Source organism: Simochromis diagramma, unplaced genomic scaffold (assembly GCF_900408965.1).
Source record: "Simochromis diagramma unplaced genomic scaffold, fSimDia1.1 OVJJ01000685.1, whole genome shotgun sequence".
Classification (NCBI taxonomy): Eukaryota; Metazoa; Chordata; class Actinopteri; order Cichliformes; family Cichlidae; genus Simochromis; species Simochromis diagramma.
The window spans coordinates 4663749-4683677 of NW_024387477.1; the positions used below are offsets into that span (position 1 = coordinate 4663749).

Sequence of the window (19929 nt, forward strand, 5' to 3'; positions counted from 1 at the left end):
ATCACCAAAGTGATTAAGGTTTATCGTCTGGGTACCACGAGATTTGTGAAAAATGTCCAAAATGATCTGGCAGTATAAGGTTACTACTATTTCAGAAAGTGTTAGAACAGTGGAAAAAATTCTAAGCATATATAATAAATGTTAGACATATAGAAGTGAGTGTTAACAGATGAATAAGCAAAAACAAAACAAAACAAAAACAAGCAAGAGACACACACAACAAAAAGGCACAATAATTGTATAGGTCTTTTCAGGTCTAGTTATGTACCTATGCATGCTGAACATTGGAGCTCATATCAATATAACTGTTGAGAAGATTGATGATAGAGTAGCTTGTTGTCCTCTACAGTGACTGGTGGGGTTGTATATCATTCTTTGGACATCTGACATCTGTATGAATGATTTAGCCAGTAGACAGTTTGTCAGTTATTGGTTTCAGATTGTAGACGTTGATAAGGCCGTCATCTTCAAAGATGTGCATAAAGATAGTTGGCTGCTTTACACAATTAAGTATTTATACTCATATAGCATGTCGCTGAAGTTAAATTAATTTAAACAAGGAAATACATGATAAATAATTTTATTTTATAATTTGAATTCTTTCATTTTAAATATAAATTACATAGACCTTAAATGATATTTAAAGCCCATGGTGCTACTGAAGCGCTGAAACAGAGTTGAAATACACCGAAATGAAATACGGCTTTAATAATTGCAGAACTGGTGGTCGGAGAATGAGAGTTTTTTGATTTGTGCGGTTGTCAGGATTTGGCTGATGACCGTACTGTATGTTCTATATTAGTATCAGGGAGGAGCCGGCGATTTAGATGGGAACTTTCTCATCTTTTTTTTTCCATTTACCTAAATGCTGACTTGATATAGTTTCTTTTTTTTATTGCTACCCACTCTCAAAGTAAATGCATGCGAATACAATAAAGCCGTTCCCACCTATTGTATTTCTTGTGCGCTATAAGGCAAATGCAATATACAGTTTTTTAAGATTTTAATTTCCAGAGAAGTCATGCTATTTACTCACCACAGAACACTGCACAAAGCAAATAGTATATTTCTGACTTGCTTCCACGGACAGAAAGTAATAAAATAAGGCATTGAGGGAAATTATCATCAGCAAATATCAAAGGTAAAAACTTTGCTTCCATAAGGATTTAAACTGAGCCAGAAAAGCAAACTCTGTGAATTTATGAAGCAACAATTTTAACCTGAAAGTGTCAGTGTCACAGCCCTCCGTTATTTGTTTACTGTAAAAGTGTGGGTCAGAATATGTCAAGAAGATAAACCTTTACATGATCCGATTTAGATAATCTGCGCTCCAACATCTCCTCACGTCTTTGCTGCCACGTGAATGAATACCTTTGTATTGCCTTCAAGGTTGAGAAAAATCCTGCTAAACGAACCATAATGGTATTAAATAAAAAATAACCTTCAACCTCTAACATAAAAAAAATGTTTATTTTCCTTTTCTAATACGCACTCTGCTCTTACTCCTTTCTACCACTTCTTACTAATAAAAACAGATGAAAACTCTGCGGCCCAATAACGCGAGCATTAACACTAACCCACGCTCATAGAGACAAACAATCTCTGAAACAGGAGTAAATATGGCTGACTTTTCAATAGTGGAGGAGGAGAAAAAAAATGGACCCTCTGGGAAATTTTCTCTGATCAAGTGCAAAGAGATTAACCAGTTGGACGTGTGCTAATGAACAGAAGATCATAATGAGAGGCGCTCGTAAATGTAGATGAGGCATGTGAAGAAGAACAGTGGCTTCGTCTTGTATCAGATGAAACACAAGAGTAATGTACGGAAACCAATTATTTTACTGTTCCCTTTCTACCCAACATCCTGACACTGTCTAATGATGGACTGATGAAAATGTCAAGTCTTGATTTAAAGCGTGGATAGGAAAATAATGCTATAATAATTTCCAGCGGTAGCCAAGTTAGAAAATAGGATTACATAGGTTGCAGTGCCTATACACAGCAACTAATATACACTTCTCAAAAAAATTAAAGGAACACTTTTTAATCAGAGAATAGCATCAAATAAATTTAACTTCTGGGATATTGATCTGGTCATTTAAATAGCAGAGGGGGTTGTTAATCAGTTTCAGATGCTTTGGTGTCAACTCCTGCAGGATGGCACATCAATATGTTTGCTGTGTCGCCCAGCACCATGTCTAGAGCACGGAGGAGATTCCAGGAGACGTGCAGTTAGTCTAGGAGAGCTGGACTTGGTTGTAGAAGGTCCTTAACATATCAGCGGGACCGGTATCTGCTGGTTTTTTGAATGAGGAACAGGGTGAGCACTTTGAAAGCTACAAACCTGCAGCAGGACACTGCTGTGAATGTCTGATTAAAAAACAAACAGAAATAGACTTAATAAGGGTAGTCTGAGGAACCAACACCCTTCCTCTCGTGGACCTTGTGCTAACTGCCTGGCACGATTGAGCCAATTAGCATTTGCCATAGAATACTAGAATTGGCAGGTGCACTACTCGTGCCCTGTGCTTTTCACAGAAAGAAAATGTTATCCTGAGCACATGTGACAGACATGAAAGGGTCTGGAGATGCTGTGGAGAACGCTATGTTGCCTGTAACATTGTTCAACATGACTGCAAATAGGTATCAGGATGAAATCCTTGGACCCATTGTCAGACCCTATACTGATACAGTGGGTCCTGGGTTTCTCTTGGTCTACAACAATGCCCAGCCTCATGTGGCGAGAGTGTATAGGCAGTGGAGGATGAAGGAATTGATACCACTGCCTGGCTCCCACGCTTGCCAGACCAGAATCCAATACGTTCCAATAATCCAGTACCTCAGAGACATGTTTTAGTCCATTCGGCGCGTTGCATCCTCAGACCATCCAGCAGCTCAGTGATGCCCTGCTCCAGATCTGGGAGGGGATCCTCCAGGACACCATCCAACGTCTCATGCATACAAGCATGTGGTCAAACTATTAAGTACTATTTTGAGTTGCTGTAACGAAACTTTGGTAAAATGGACTATATCGGGGTTTTTTTTACTTTGATTTTTGCAGTGCCTTTGAATTTTGCCCTCTGTAGTCTAATAATTTCCATTTCCATCAAACAATGTCACAGCGTTCTGTTCCTAACACATCATCGGGTCTATATCAGTGTAGATATTCAGCATGATATTTCTTTTCCCATTGACCCGATGTGTTTTCAGAGTGTTCCTGTAATTTGTTTGAACAATGCATATTACTACCAGTTAAATATCGTAGCACATCACATACAAGGGGATCTAAAATGGGTTCAATAATCACAAGGAGGCTACAGTCAGTTGTGACTTACTGATCACATAGTCTCCGAATGGATCGTCATCATCCTCATCATCCAGGTAAGCTGGAGCAGAAGTAATGGAAGAAAGAAAAGGCGAGAGAAAAGAAACAAACAAAAAAAAGATTGTGAAAAATCAAGAGAGAAAGCATGAGAAACAAACCAAAAACAAAACTGAAAGTGCTCAAGACAATCAGAGAAACGAAAACAAAAACAAAGCGAATTGCAGTCTTCTAACCTCCGATCATCTGCCTTTTTTTATACTCATTCTTGTTCTCAGCCTGATACTTCCAGCCTTCATTAGGAGGCAAAGCGCTGACCATTAAACTACAAAAGTAGTTTCAGCACCACGCGGAGGAAAATATGATCACTCATAATTGACTAGAGAATTCTCAGCTTGCTCTCAGCGCTGCTTCTCACCGTTACACTCCTTTCCCCCCTCTTTCTCTAGGCAGGTTCTGACGATGGCATGAGAGCCCATTACGGCTCACTAAATTCCCTATTAGGATGGCAGCACAGTCGTCAGCAAGTTACAAGTCCAACACAAACGATATTTTACAATGTGTGTAACTTTTTTTTAAAAACTGATAATAATATTGTTACTATGAGTGGACCCTCACTGCCTGCTTACACCAGCAAGTTGGCACAATAACGCATATTTGACTGCCCTCTTTGTCAGCTGTATAGGAAAATCCCTCCCTCATCATCCTCTTTCCATTTATTCATCGTTTAGGTTTTCCTGTTCTTCTCTGCCTTTCTATCACTCCCGGCTCCCTTCCCTTAATGTGAGTTAGCATCCATCTACTGAGATCGATATCCCGGGGCTTTTATTAAACACTGCTCTTATGCATCTGTGTGTGTGTGTGTCTGTGGTGTGGACCTGCCTGCCCGTCTTTGTGCATGTGTATTATCAGCTCCAGGTCCAGCAATACCATACAGTCAGAAATGCTCGACAAGGACAGGGAAAATTTTTTATTCATCGCTTAATTTTGTGCGAGTGTGTGAGCACTTATGAGCACCATGTTGAATAGACCAATCATTATTGATCCTGACTGCGGGGCATATTTCAAACCCTTGGCTTAACCAGAGGACATACGCATGCAGATGCATGCTGCACGCGCGCGTGTGTGTCTATCACCACTTTTCTCATTCCGGCATGCACGGCGCTTAGTACATGGACAAAAAGTCCTTGAACCGCTGGGTGAAGTATGGAGGTGTACGCACACATACACATAGCATGCGCACGCTCTCAGTGGTGTGTATTTCTGAAAGCGAACTGTCAGTGCTGCTCTCACACACCATTCATCACAAGCTACTAATTCTGTTAGACCATTGTCGAGCCTTTCGCACCCCACGTTGCTCTCTGAAAACTCAATCAGAGGCTAATGCCCCCAACCCTCCCAACACACAAACACGCGTGCTCTCACTCTCAGTTTCTTACTCGCACACACTCACAGAGACCCTGAGGGGACAGCAGTGGTCTTGGGGGACCCCACCAGCCCAACTCTATAAGTGTTGCTCGAATTTGATAGACAGGCGAGGCACGAACTGAGTTACTCGTGTTGAGAGTGGCTGCAGTGTAAATCTAACTGCTAACACCTGAAAGCAAAAAAAAAGGTCTTACAGTCACTCTGTGGCATATAATTATAATCTGCGTTGCATAGTATAAAGCACTTTTTATTCAAAACGAAAATGATCATAATTAAACATTATCTTAATATCCTTGATTACAAGACAATCACTTGAGCGACGTGACTTTCTAAGGTAAAAAAATTTAGAAAAATCCCTGTCAGCCGATTTGAATGCAGTTTGATTTACGGTTCGCATTGTGGGGGAATATTAAAAAAAAGAGGACAGCGCTGGTGCAGGCACTCTGCCACCTGTGCTAGTAGATTTGATTAGTTAATCAGAGGAATCACTTTGCCCAACTCTGCTTTTATAAAGCATAATTACAGCTCCAGCTACCAAGGAAATGAAAAAAAGAAAAGAACAAAAGGGAAAAAAAAGTTCTCAACTGCAGATGTTTTTAGAGACATTTGGAAAGTTTTGTTTCTGGTCTTTTCAAAAAAGAGAATTAATACTGTAGCATAATAAAAGCATCACAGCAAAGCTCCTTAATAAAAACAGAGTGAAGAAAGGCTCTGCAAGGAGGGGAATTAAGGCATTTGAGCAAGCCCAGATCGGGGGCAGGGTTAGTCAGAAAAGGCCAGACTAAATTTAGCGCCACCTTTTCATTCTCTAATTATGAGATTAATACATCCTGTCACATACGTCACAATACAACCTCATGATTTATTATCCAGTCAACCAGATGGAGAGATTGAGCCAGAGAAGGAAGGAGGAGGAGAGGGAGTTTGTCTGAAAACAGCTAATCAGCATGCATGTGTGATTTGGGCCGGTCCTCAACTGAGCGGCTAGTCTGTGTATATAAAGTTGGCAGGCGGGGTAAAGGCAAGATTTATTGATGGGAAACAATGCTGAAGTTGAATTTGACTCTGTATGTTTCCTTTAAATGGCTGCTGTATAATGAGAGGAAAACACAGAGGCATATGGACCACACACACAAACACACACAGAAGTATATGAGGAGCGCTGGACTATGGATTGTGGCCATAAAGTCTGGCCTGGGCTTCAGGTTTAAATCAATGTCAGAGCCTGATCTTATTTCATTTAATGCATGTTTTAATCATTCTCCCTTCTGATCAATGCAGTTTGGATGTGACCATCAGGCACTGCTGTGGGAATTTACAAGCACTCCTGTTCTCCTGCCTGTGTTTCCAGACGGACGTTTTACGAGGCAGTGCACAGTGTGACAGTAAATCTCTTCCTCCACTTTGCCAAAATGAAATCTCCAAATGCTGCTCACTATGCCCATATTTGTTTGTCTCCCGCTAAAGAAACTTGCATTGGCTCTGCCAAGTCAACGTTCTAGTCTCTTTATTTTAATAGTGTCTGGAAGGGGCAATAAACGGGAAGTGTCTTTATTCAATAGTCGACAATAAAACTGGATGTAGGGAAACTTTGAAATCCCTGAGTTGCGTTTATGAAACTAATTTAATGGGCTTTGCATACTTCTCTGTAAAAGGAATTTACCAGTGAATGAAAACACCCCAACAAGCGAAAAACAAACCAGAAAATGAAAAATCCTCTTATGAACTGAGAGTTAGATTCAGGAAGCTGGTGTGACAGATACCAGAGCTCTGCAGGGGAAATGAATACACTCAAACTGCTCCTTAAGCGGTAACTTATTCACTTAACGGTCAATTCATCCTCATCAGTGGATGAAGCTCACAGAACAACATGTAAAATGTCAGTAGGAGGAGCTCGTAGCTATTTTGTATTGTTCATTTCCCATTTTTTGGATATACATAGATACTTAAAGGGAAATATATTTAGATTTCTTTAACCTACAGTTTCTGCAGACCCTTGACACCCATCCCCATATCAGCTCTTTCTATTTGTGTTAATCTCATCGATGCCTTTTGTGATGACAGCTACTATGTTCTTGCTGCTTATGCTTTCCATGTATGGGTGTGGAATGGTGACAGGGCCTGTAAAACAGTCACACCAGCAGATATGCATTAACAAGCCACCTTATTAAGTGCACCTTGTCTAACCCTCCTTTTCCCTCAGAACTGCATTGATTCTTTGTCACATAAATTACTATTCATTTGAATACACTATTCTACATATTATATATTCACTATTATACAAACTATTAAACTCAAACTTGAGGGTTATTCAGCTGGAAGCAGTCATCAAAAGATAGCTACGCTGTGGTGATAAAGAGGTGGACATGGTCAGCAGTACTCATGCAGGTTCCAGCAAATAATTGATGCTCAGTTGGTACTAAGAAGCCCAACGTGTGCCAATAAAATGTCCCTCACACCATTAGACCACCTGCAGCCTGAACCATCAATACAGGGCAGGGTGGATCCATCCTGACAGTACTGCCTGAATGTTGCAGCAGAACAGGCAACTTCTAATGTCCAGTTTTGGTAAGCATTTTCAGAATATCAGTGTCCTGTTCTTAGTTGACAGAAGAGGAACCTCGTGTCATGTTCTCTGCTGCTCAAGATTCGATGTGCTGTAACGACTAGTTTCAGTTACTGTGGCCTTCTTTTCAGCTCAAAGCAATCAGCTCAAAGTCACTTGTGACGAAGGCACCCGCGACACACAGCTTTGCAGGCAGTTGAATGTTTATTTATAATGTCTCCAGTGACTCCAGTTAGGCAGTTTTGCAGCCGCCTCTCTCTAGTGCAGTACACACAGCTCTGCTGTTAGGTCCCAGCATCCTATTCAAACAGGGAACGCACAATTATACAATGGAAATCAGCTGTGTTGGTAAGCCTTCCTCTAAAACCACACCTGCTGCTCCGCTCCACCCCCCACCCCTCCATTCTGATGCCTGATTTGAACTTCAGCAGTTGATGTTGACCAGGTCCACATGCCTAAATGCAATGAGCTGCTGCCATGTGATTGGCTGATAAGATATTTGTGTTAACGAGCAGTTGATCAGGTGTACCTAACAAAGTGGCTGGTGAGTGTAAACTAAAGTATATTTCCCAACGTGAGACACTGACAGCCATTTTAAAAGCACAGATGGGGTAAATCTTTTTTCAAATGCAGTTTTTATCCCAAATCATAAATATAGTTCACTTTGCAAACACTTCAGATCACACATAGTGACACTTGTGCACTTTGTTTATCTATGCAGTGGACTGTAAATGTAAAAAAACGGGGAAAAAACTGTATTCAAGATTCTCTAATGTAACATCTCCTTAGGTGTATGTACAGTTTGAAGTGCTGATTGTGTTGAGACTAACAAAGGCACCAGGCATCGTGATTGCTATAAAAAAGATAACACTTTTTAATTTGTTATTGACTCAGCTTTTGTTTTGATTGTTTTCCAGGCTTTTCACCTCCTCCAGGAACAAAGATACAAAAATAGTACATGTAGTTAGGCACTCAGATATACGGGTGTCCAACTACACGGTTAGGGAAACGTGTGTATTTTGTTTGTTCGCCGTTATAACGACATAGAATGGAAAAACAAAGATCACAGATGTGAAGTAAAAGAAATCTGTAAATATATACTTCACTGACTCTTCAGTCAGTTGCCCTGCTGACAACAAAAAATAAAAAATGAATAAAAAAATAAAACACACAAACACAAATTGTAATAACCTGGAGGTTTGTAATATCTGTCACGGTTTCTGTGGGTTTTCTATTTTGGTAGTGAAATCTGCATTAGGGCACACGCAGACATTCATCCACATGTACCCTGAAGGGGAACCTTAGACCCTCAAACTGAAACCTGTCAGTCACACTGCCAAGCTATACTGACAGGAGCGTAACGAGAGCTGGTGAGAGGCGCCGTGCGAGCGAACAGAAAGACACAAGAGGAAGCTTGAAAGCTGGAGAAGAAAGATGGGAGAGGAGTGAGATGAAGAGGAGGAGGAGGAGGAGGAGAAGCAAGTGGAGGTGAGACTTCTGAAGATTGTTAGAGACACGGCGAGATGAGAGCGGTGCAGCATGCTGCTTGGTGTTTTGGCACGTCACCGTCTTTTTGATTTGTTAGCATGTGTTTATGATGTTGTTTCTCTGTCTGCTTCTGTCAATCTCTATTATTAGACCCTCAGATCCTCCTCCTGCTGTTTTGACACTCCCGCTGCTCCTGTTTCACACTTCCACTCACACGGTTCAGACTTATACACTCTCACGCCGATAGACAAGCGATATAGGACACATGTCAAACTCAGAAACATATATGCACGTGTGCAAAATCGACACAAGATCAACACGCGCTCGATGCTAAGGTTCGGAGGGCACTTTAAGATGTGACGTGCGGCTGTATCTGGTGTTTTGTTTGGAAGCAGAAGCAGGAGCAGAGGGTGAGATTTCCTCACTCAGAGAGACTAAATAACTAATGGATTGACTTGATCAGACACACGTACACTCGTCTTTTTATCAGGCTGCTGCGTTGCCTCTGATCTCTTCATGCTGGCAGAGACACCAGTGCAGACGCCTGATCTAAATCTACAGTCTGTGAAACCACGAGACGGGCCTAAAGGTGTGAGATGGAGGTTTCCCTTAATGCTTCTATAGAAGGCAAACTTTTGAAGTGGAATTAAATTAAAATCACTTTGATTTGAGACGTGTACTGCATAATCAAAAGTATAAATGTCTGACCCCCCCAGGAGTGTATAAATAGACTTGAATACTACTTTTTTGACAACGTTTATGTTGCGACACTGACAAGCGACATGTTTTGATCGCCTGAACAATCGACACTCGGTGACATCATACTGCAGGCAAGTGATTATCACAATACAGAGGTGGATTAAGAAGCTAATTCTACAAGGTCCTGAAAAACAGGCGACCGAGTGCTCAATGCTGTTCCTCTGGCCCTGAAACAGAGAGAGTGAGAGCCGCGTCTGCAGCTGATATCTGCGGCTGCAAGATTAGCTTGGTAATTAACCACAAAGCAATTATCGGGTGGTTGGAAGAGAAGCGCATCTCAGGGAAGGTGTTTCTTGACGTGTTTAATAGGTGTTGAGTAGTTTGATCAGTCGACAGAAGTTGTTTCGGATTCTGAGGCTCACAGTCCAACAGAGGTTGATCCACAGCTGATATGTGCGGCTGCCGAGAATTCAATTAATTAGACTGTTGCTCTTCCTTCCATCCACTTTTCATTAACCTCCATTGACACCTCGTGAGGCCCGTGTGCGGGTTTACGACTGCGTCAGGATTAACAAGGAAATGGGAAGTTGGCAATAAACAAAGTTGCCGGAGGAATGAGATTTCCCCTGGGAGAAACGCACTCTCGCAGTCACGGGGCGATTTAGAGAAAAGATGCAATTGGAGAAGCGAGATTAGCTCCTCTCACAAAAGCTAAAATGCAATCGGCGCTCCCCCAAAAAAAGCTCAGAAGTTTTTTTTTTATCTTCTTGTTTTGAAGACTGACAGACCAGTGGTGAGATATCAGCAGATAAGTGGCTTAAAAGGGTGGAGTTAGAGGGTTTTGGCTAAGTGCTATTGATGAAAATAAAGAGGCCCTCTGGGGGGTGGGGGGTGGGGTGTCCAACTACTGTTCTTCAGATCACAAACAGACTTAATCAATAAATCCAACTCTCTCGCAATTCAAGCAATGGCTGTCTGTCGGAGAGAGGTTTTCACAATATTGTGTAAGATTTATGCATACATTCCCTTTCATGATCCCATTTCATATAACATCAGCCCAGAGCATCAGCCTCACTATGTTCACACATTCTCATCGAATTCATACTCTTTTTTTTCTCAGATTATGGGCCTCAACTTTAGTAAATGAAACACATCTCGATCTTCTGAGAGTCCTTTATCCTACCTGACTCATCATCGGACTTGTTATCATTCTCAGAGTCAGTGAGGGTGAGGGCTGAGTTCTCGCGACTGGACACTCCTGAGCTTCGGCGGGACTTTACCCCTCCTCGTCCGGCCCACAGCTGGATGGCCCGCTCTGGAGACAGCGGCCCCTCGGGGTCTGAGTCGGCGTCAGAGCCAGCGCTAAGGGAGTAACCCCGCTGGAGTAGGCCGAGGTCGGGACAGTAGGGAACAGCGGCGGGGTGCGGAGGGGGAGACGGCTCGCACACTCCGAGCTCAGCCAGGGTGAAGTTGCCCCCTGCGAAGTAGAAAGATGGGTTTAAGGGGATTGCTGAGAATAATGTGCGTAAATGCAGCAAAACTGATCGCACTAGCACAAACGAATGCTCGCACAAGCAAATGCTCACGCACGTTTGGAAAACAAACCCACCATCACACGCAGAGAAGCACACTAATTATGAAACCACGGAGGCGGAGGAGGAAAATTGCGCTTTGTTGTGGCAGGCAGGAGGGGGAGAGATGACGCAGCATGAATCAGGCACAAAATAAAAACTAGCTGCTGGAAGAAATATGTACTGGCCTGCAAGCCTGTTAAGGCTGGCTGAGAAGGCCCGGCTGCCTTGCTTTACTGATCCACATTGGCATTCATGAGGTGTTGATGTGAGATCAAAGAGTTGCTCACTTGAGGCCTCTCAGACTTTAGTGGGGCTGCTTCGTTGCCTTCTGGGTTTGATCATCTCCCCACCTAGTTGCCATTGCACGCTGGACCCCAGGCTTGCCGAATGTACCGCAGTCTGCTGCAGCACCAGCCCCACCGCCTAACACTCTCCCCCTCAAGACAAACCGACTCGTCACGTCCAAAATAAATATATAAAATTATCCAAATTAAAGCACATCAAAGGAGATCAATAAACAGAGCTGCGGCCCAATTAAATCCAAGCTGAGGAAAAAGCAATTAAGGAAAAAGGCATGCTCAACCAATTTATTCTCTATACTAATTAAAAGAGTATTGTGGATGCAATCGCTCACCATCAGCTGTTGGGGTAAAGGGATCGGGGGAAAAACAGTTGTGATTCACTTCATTAGCAGTTTGTGAGGGAGGGTAAAGGAAGAGGCGAGCAGAGAGAGAGGTTGGCATTGTGGCGGCACACTATATGAATCAGCGCGCTGGGAATCGCACAGCTGTGTGACTGGGTTAACTGTGACTCATCAGGCGTACGGACGCAATCACAGAAAGAGGAATTAAACAGATGAGAATCGTCTGCTGGATCTTCACGGCTCCTCTTCACAGGCTCGGCGGAACTCGAGAGCTGTGCTGAAAGTAATGCGGAGGGAAACGCAGCCAGGGAAGTGGTGAAAGGCTCTATACTTCTACTCAGGCAAACAGATGGACTAGGCTAGAGAGCAGAGGCAAGTATAAAGCTCCACAGGTGGATTCGGCTAATGCGCTACAGCTTGCCAAGCTTCCAACAAGCTACAGTGCAAAGGCACCCAAGCACCACAAGACATCAGCGAGTATTACCATTTCTCGTTTTCCTCGCTTCATTGTCTTTTCCTCCCACTTCTCATAAAAGGAAGACAAAAGGAACCTTCTTTACAATCCGTGAGCCAAGGGACTTTGACAATTTGTTGGCAATTTACACTACAGGATCTAACTAAAGTCGATGAACTCATACCTGAGATGAAGTATCGCAGGAGGACAGGAGAGAACTCCAGGAGGCCTGAGAGAGTAGAGCACATGGGTTCTTTAACATCAGTCAGCAAATTATCCAGAACTGTTCTGCTTGCTAGAAAAGCGTCTACTCCACAATCACAGTCAGGATGAGTTTTTATGCAGATTATCCCATCCGCCTAAAATGACAATAATTGGGCTACAAACACAGCTAGTCTACACAAACACTGCGTGGACACAGTTACACAACACTTAAGTGTATGCTTGAGTGCATTTGTATGCGTGTGTGCGTGCATGCACGTATCTAATGTTACATCCCACAGGACACCGCTCTGTACAATTAACATCTCATAACCAGTGATTACACATGTAAAATCCAATCTCTCCTTATCACCATCAGCTGGAGACACCGCCCGATGCACTATGTATTCAAAGAAAGATGGATTGGGGTGAGGGGTTGAAGCAGACGTGAAAATCTATCTCAGTTATTCCTCAAACAGAAAACCAATTGCATGTTTGTTATATGATATTATGACAGATGTGGGGGCAAAATGTGGCACTGAATTCTAATCAAATCAGTTCCTGTCCGTCCATACGACACCGTCGCTGTCATGCCCGCCCTTATGCGCATTAATGTGTGTTTTAAGGCTTGTGCCATTTTGGCAGCAAACTTGGGCTGCTCACATCTGTGTCTGTTAATTGTCTGTGTGCTAACAAGTTTCAGGATCCAAAGAGCCAAAAGCTATCCCACCATGATTTTACTGATGTTCCAGAGAGCTTCTGTTCACTAAAGGCCCAAGTTTATCAGTCTTCAAGTGCACCACAGTACCAATAGTACTTGCAAATATATAGTGCTTTGCGAAAGTCTGTATATTTTACTAGGAAATTTGAAAATTGAGACATAAGCAAACATGCAGGGCTATACAGTATATAAAGTAAAAAAGAATGCTTTAAAGTCAGTATTTGGTATGACCACCTGTCTTCAACACAGCCTCAACTCTCTTAGGCAAGCCTTCTTGTCACTTCTTTAAGTAGCCTTCATGAACAGTTTTCAAGGCTTCTCGAGGGACATTCGAAAGTCTGGCAGCCTGTTGTTGACATTTTTTGTAGATTCAACAACAACTGGGAACAAATGATGTCCTTTGGCGTCTGCTAGCTAAGAGGATTTAAAGCTGGTTCTTTGCTAGCTTTTCACATGTAGACGCAACAGTTGTTCCTACCTTGAGTTACGTGCTTTTTTTTTATGTTTTAATCATTCAAGCATAGGTCAGTGTTATGTCATTGTTAAGTGACTTAACAGAAAAAACAATCCCCTGAAAATTGGTACAAGGACACTGAAAAAGTGTGAAAAATCAGCAAATGTCCATAGAAAACCTATAATAATTTTAGAAAGACCGGAGAACAATTAGTTTAGAGCACCTTTAAAAAAGTACAAGAAAGTCTGGCTCCTTGGAAGCAAAATTTAAAGAAAAAAGGGGTGGCTCAAGTCTTTTTTATTGTAATGCTCTGAATAAAAATGAACTGAACTAGTTCTCTAGTCGCGAACTTTATCTAAGCATCTGTATCTTAGTCCTGGCTTCTAATATCTAATGATCAGAAAGACTGATCCGTGATTAAAAATCAGGTGTGCTACACAGAATATCCACAACCCTCATCTCCACTCCGTGATATTTTGCCACAAACTAGCTTGGGCATCATACTGAAAATCTACCGAAAAGTTATATTTATAGCTAGAAAGGCATTTTTAAAACACAGAAGTCATTCAGATATTTATCAAAATCAGCAGACAGATACTGATCATTAGCAATCCCATTTTTGATGTAAACAACCATGCAATACTCACTTCATTTTACACATGACTTCACCTCATCACCATGGAAACAGTGATTTGGGAAGCTGTTTATTCATTTTCCACCACCGATGTAGGTTTTTAAAAAATAACCATATAAGCATAATAGTATTGTGAAAATAGTCTCATATCGTCCATTCTTACTTCAGACAGAAAAAGAGACCTTGAACTTTGACCCTTTTCTTAACATGCATTCCCATTAAGGCTAACCTCCTTCCCCGTGCTCTTTGTCTCTCTGCTGAGGTGCTTTCATTAAATCCACTTTATTGCCGTTTTGTTCACTGCTCTGTCTGTCTGCTCTACCTCCATCTTTTCCTCTTTTCATCTCTCTCCCTGCAAAGAGTGTTTACCATGACCAAGGATTTCATCAGTCTTCACTACCGCATCTTATGATCCCCTTTTTCGTCATCAGCTTGCCTCACTCTCTGTTTCACTCCCTATTTTTTCCCTTATCAGCTTAAAAGGAAGCGCACCCCCCACCCCCATCTTCACACACAGTGTAGCACAGCGGCAGCCTGTGCAAATGAAACTGTGGATCATTTTTCATTGCTTTGACACAATGTTAATTCAATCACCAGCTTTCTCACTCAAAATTTAAGGAACTGTCTCTGGACTATATTGATATTAAAAAAAAATTGTTAAATCAAAAGTATTTTCACTTCATTAGGATATTTAAAAAATAATAATATTATGATTTTTTTTAAAGACTCTTCAGGCAATAAAACTTAAGTCTTACAGCTCTGACAGAGCTAGCATATTTCAACAAGGCCTGAACTGGCTTCACTTGGCTAATTAGCATAAGCAACACCAGTGCATGGCTAATTAGCATACCATTACATGCACACTTTTCTCTGCTACTATTTACAACCTATATTCACACAAACTATTTACAGCAACAGAAAAGTTTATTTTAATCTTTTGAAAGGTGTTCTTAAGGGAAAATCTCACTCAGTGAAACTGCACATTTTAAAGCTCCGTTTGTGTACCTGTTACTAGTAGTTTCCATGCTAGAGTTTCTCTGTCACATAATCCTCCTATTGTGTCGGTGTTTATGCACTGAAGTGTTTCAGTTTTACAATCTTCCTTCAGGTTACTATTGTGCCTCTATTAGTAATATAATGAGAGCTCAATAAGGTCAGGTAGCAGCAGGTAGAGTCTGTGGGAGGATAGGGTCCTGTAGCTATATGCGAAAACAGAAGAGGTGAGGTTCGTGTTGGTCTGCTTCAGGATCCTTAAACCCCTACTAAATTCCTCTGCATCTGTTTGCATGTTCTTATGTCTTGTCTAATTGCACAGATTAATTATGCACTCAGTGGAGACAGGTTATAAGATAATAAAGATAAATCGAATTCTGGGAATTTTTTGATCTGGAAAGCATGACCCTTAACTGCAAGCTGCCTTTTATTCTCTACTTGGTCATTTCTGCTGCTTCCCTGACTCTCCTGTCCTTTTCCTTTCTCTTGGATCTGTTGAAAAATGTCATCACTAAAGCATTTATTAAGAAGCAATATAGATGTATTTTTTATTGCTTCAAAATTCAGATAAAAGAAAACACAAAAGAGAAGTTCATTTTCTTCAGGCATACTAAAGTGCAGCGCAGATGAATTCAGAATTGGATGCAAATGAAAATGGAAAATATTAAGAAATGACACATTTTGGCTGCTATTAGCAACAAATTTCTGCATTTCTTAGCTGTGCCAAAGAAAATAAGGCTTTTACTGTTATTAACAGTAATTTTACGTATGTCAGGAGATTGTTGGAGAACCTACCGTGCACAGTGGCATTTGCTTCCTGATTTTGATGCAGCCTCCACTGAGGAGCAAATCAGTTCACTAGTTCGGCACTTCAGGGCAAATCAGAACTTGTTCTGAACTCGCACTCCCTTGAATGCTGAAAATGGCATGTCCGAGGGTGGCCCGGACTGTAAACTATTCAATCTGAAAAAAAAAGCAGCATAATTGCAGGCAATGAAACCCACAAATTCTGCCTGCTTTACATCCTTTACAGAATTACACGGTGGGGTGGAGGAAAGTCAACCAGCATAATGCAGAGTCCTGCTGCCTATACTTTGCCTGTCAAACTGCTAACAAGCACAAATGATTTTTTAATGATAGGCCCTCTATCCCACAAAGCTGTCTACTCACAAACAGTCACACTTACACACATACACTGTGCATTGCACACTTTCGCTCCCCCACGCACACACACACATAATGAGTTTTATCAAGGGAAGTACATTTGGTTTAATGGATCACTGCCAATGCCATACCCACTCACACTATTGTATTGTTGTAAGTTTCAGCAAGATGCTTGCTATTTCCCCCATGTCACTTATTTTTCTGAGGCACAGCGTGTGGCGCATGAATACTCCAAATGATTATGTACTGTACCTCGGGTAAAGGGAGCTAAACTTACTGCTGAGCAAAGTAACAAGTAAATCTGCAGCTTATAACATGCAGTGTTTCAACCAAATGATAGGTCTGTGAAGGTAAATCCAAATAAATCTACAAGACTCTGTTTGGCTGAATAAAGAAAAAAAAAAACAAAAACAAACAAACACTGTTTGTACCAGTGAGGCAATACAGTCATTTTCAGGAATTTGAAGGCTTAAAAAAACAACAACTGCATAGTGGTTAAAAGGAGATATTAATGTATTTTTTGTTTGCTAAGCCACTTAACACTGACCTGTGAATGATTCAAGCATAGAAACAGCACCTAACTTAAGGTATGAGTTAGTGTTATGTCTGCACATAACAGACAACAATTTTATATTGTATCTTTGTTACTAGCAGCCTGTCAAAAAAACAAAACAAAACAAATACACATGCACAATCTATGAATATAAAAAATCCATTTTCCTAGCATTCTGTTTTGTTTCCTAGCAAAGTACACTATCAACGTTTCAATACACCTCTGAACTTTGATGTGTTCCACATTGTCCACAAAACACAGAAACATACCGTCCAACCAGCATTTAGTATTTTGGGATCTAGTCACCCCAGAGTTCTCAGTCGCTATACCCCAGTAGAGAATAAACGACACCGTCAGTATTTCTAAGTGGCCAAAAATGACACATGTTTGCATTCAAGCGGCATAGTGTACCTTAGCAGTAGCAATTATCACAACAGGAAAGTAATAAGTATACAGAGCAGCAAGGCAGGCAGGAAACGTTAACAAATCTGTAGACAGAAAACTTTTTTTCCTAACCAATACTTCATCTAAGTGTCCTTTAACATTGACAGTTACCATACATGAACAGGTTCATTCTTGCAAGCATAATGCCAGCGCTTACTAATTGCTACGCGGTAGTGTAGTAGTTTAATTAACACACTGTTTTTTAACTAAAACCATAATGTGAAGCCTAACCCTGACCATAGCAGCCATTGATCTTCTACTGCCCTTTGCTTTATTAGAGCAAAGTGTTGAGAACATTCTAGTTCCTAAAGCTTTGTCCTATTGCAATCCTCGATACAGATGTCTACACTCACCTATACACACACACACTAATCTATTTGCTTTGTTTATTTCTCTCTTGTTAGTTCAATTTCATTCACTTAAACCTACTCTTATTGGAATTGGATTTTGATTATACTGATTACCATTCTTGTGTACCTCGTGTTCCTGTTTCCGTGTGCACTAACAGTTGGTATCTAACTTAGTTGTCTCGCTCGGTGTCTTTCCGTTTCTTTCTCACATACAAATGATCATGTTTCTTTTTAAATCTCGCTTTCTTCCTTTCCTTGCTCTGTTTTTCCATTTACAAGCTACACTTCACTCAAGTTAAAAACACTGAGTGAAGTGTTCTTCGAATTCTTGCTATTTATTGTGAGTCAGCGGCCAGCAACCAAGCTGTTGTGGCATTACCTTTATTGTGCGACTGACATGTCATGACACGATGGCAGCGCACACTCTCAATTACACACATATACATCCCATAGCGTGTGACATGTCATTAACGCCACCATTAGCAGTGCAATAACGACCTAACAGATACGCACAAATCAGACTGCTATGGTCAAACACTTCCCACACCTCCCAGATGACACCCGTACTTTCAGTTCCCGCCTGAGCCACAGGGGCCTTGCACCTTCTAATGAAGAGACCAAAATAGGTGTAACAAATGTCATCCATTCTTGAACTCATTTTACTTCTGCCCAGAGGACAGCAGTCCGGGTTGGACAGGACATGACGAGACATGACACAACACCATGCACTTGAGAAGAGGTCTTGTCACTGAGAAGTGTAGCTCTAAGCAGTGAGGTATTTCTCATCCATAAGCAAGGGGCCAAAACTGACTAGACTGGGAGACACGGCTTATCCTTGGTTATGACACTGGCATATTTCTTTGGCATTGGGATTAAACTGACTTTTATTAAAGCGTAAAAGTAAATGTGGGAATAATTTTAATCGTTATTATTACCCAATATTGTGAACACAATTATTTAACAAAATGACAGATTGTAGGTTACTTAAAATATGTGTCTTTGAAAAAGTAGATTTGTTTGTACTTTTTGATTTCTAACGTCATTGAAAAAACAAATAAAAGTGGATTAAACTAAACATGCCACAGCCTGGCAGGGAGTGAATCTGGAAAGACAAAAACAAGACCATCGTCATAAAATGTGTCAGAATAATAGTTTTTTTTTTTAAAATCATGATTACCTTGTTTTAATAATCACTGGAGACCAAAATTGTAATTAAAATTAAAGTTTGATTAACTGAACAGCCCAACGTGACACATGAAGCCCAAGGCACCTGTCGAAATGTGCGGCTGACTAGCACTACTTTGGGGTGTGTTTTTTAAATGTTACCACGTTTTTTTTTTTTGTGTTCAAAATTACCAAATCAGTCATAACTGTTTATAAATATAAATCTGCTATCTAAAATTTAAATTTACTAAAAGAAATTATGAATGATGCCATTAGAGCTTTTCATTAAGTGTCACATTTGTTTTTAAAAAATCAAGATCAAGATTTGCAGGATTGTTGTCATCACTGGAGAACTAAATTTTAAGTCAAACAGATATGATTTATAATTTTTTCTTTTACTATTGTAAATACAAAAGGAGACATGCTGGGCTGTTTGTCGCAGAGCTCTGGTAAGTGGTACAAAACAGCATCTGTAGTGTTCAAAGATTCAAAAGAATTTCCCAAATATGGGATAACTAAAGTACCACTGTCTGTCTCTCTCGTTCTCTCTCTTCTCTGCTTATGTATATATAAACTGCTTCATCATTTTCACAACAGATGTGCAGCCTTTAAAATGTGGAAGAAAAAATGGTAAAACCTCCTCCAAATATAAAAAAAATGCCAATTACTGCACTGAGCTGCCCGTCGTAGGATCCAGGTCCACAGAGCAGACAAAAATTCATCTCTCAGTCAAGGGTATATTTAACTGCAGGTAACCACAGCAACAACAAGTCTGCTTTATGCTATGGTACCTTCACCTGAAAAATAGATTTACAGGGTTTAAGTTTAAAAAAAAGATGACTTTTTAGCAGGTCACAGAATTTCCAAGGCAAACCTTGATCGGAACAGGAAGATTTTTGCTTTATTTATACATTTGTCATCTCGGTTGCCTAGAACGGCGAGGTGGCGAAATGTGTTCCATGGGCCAAATCAAGGTTGAAATCCGACATTTCTTTACTCTGCACCAGCTGTGTAATGTTTTAAACCTTGGTTTCACCTCGGGCAGCCCAGGGTAAGCAAACAAAGGATATTATTCAT

General features: G+C 41.0%; 1 protein-coding gene across 4 annotated transcripts in view; it reads right to left on the bottom strand.

The window, feature by feature from the left end:
• Positions 1-19929, bottom strand: part of tenm2 (teneurin transmembrane protein 2) — a 211261-nt gene that overhangs the window by 123876 nt on the left and 67456 nt on the right. For 3 of the 4 annotated variants that reach the window (XM_040015147.1, XM_040015148.1, XM_040015146.1), the window contains exons 3-4: positions 10687-10980; positions 3336-3386 (exon numbers count right to left, since the gene is read on the bottom strand). In XM_040015147.1, the coding sequence (XP_039871081.1) occupies positions 3336-3386; positions 10687-10980 (345 nt within the window). The remainder of the gene's footprint in view (positions 1-3335; positions 3387-10686; positions 10981-19929) is intronic. The other variant, XM_040015149.1, reaches the window with a different exon arrangement.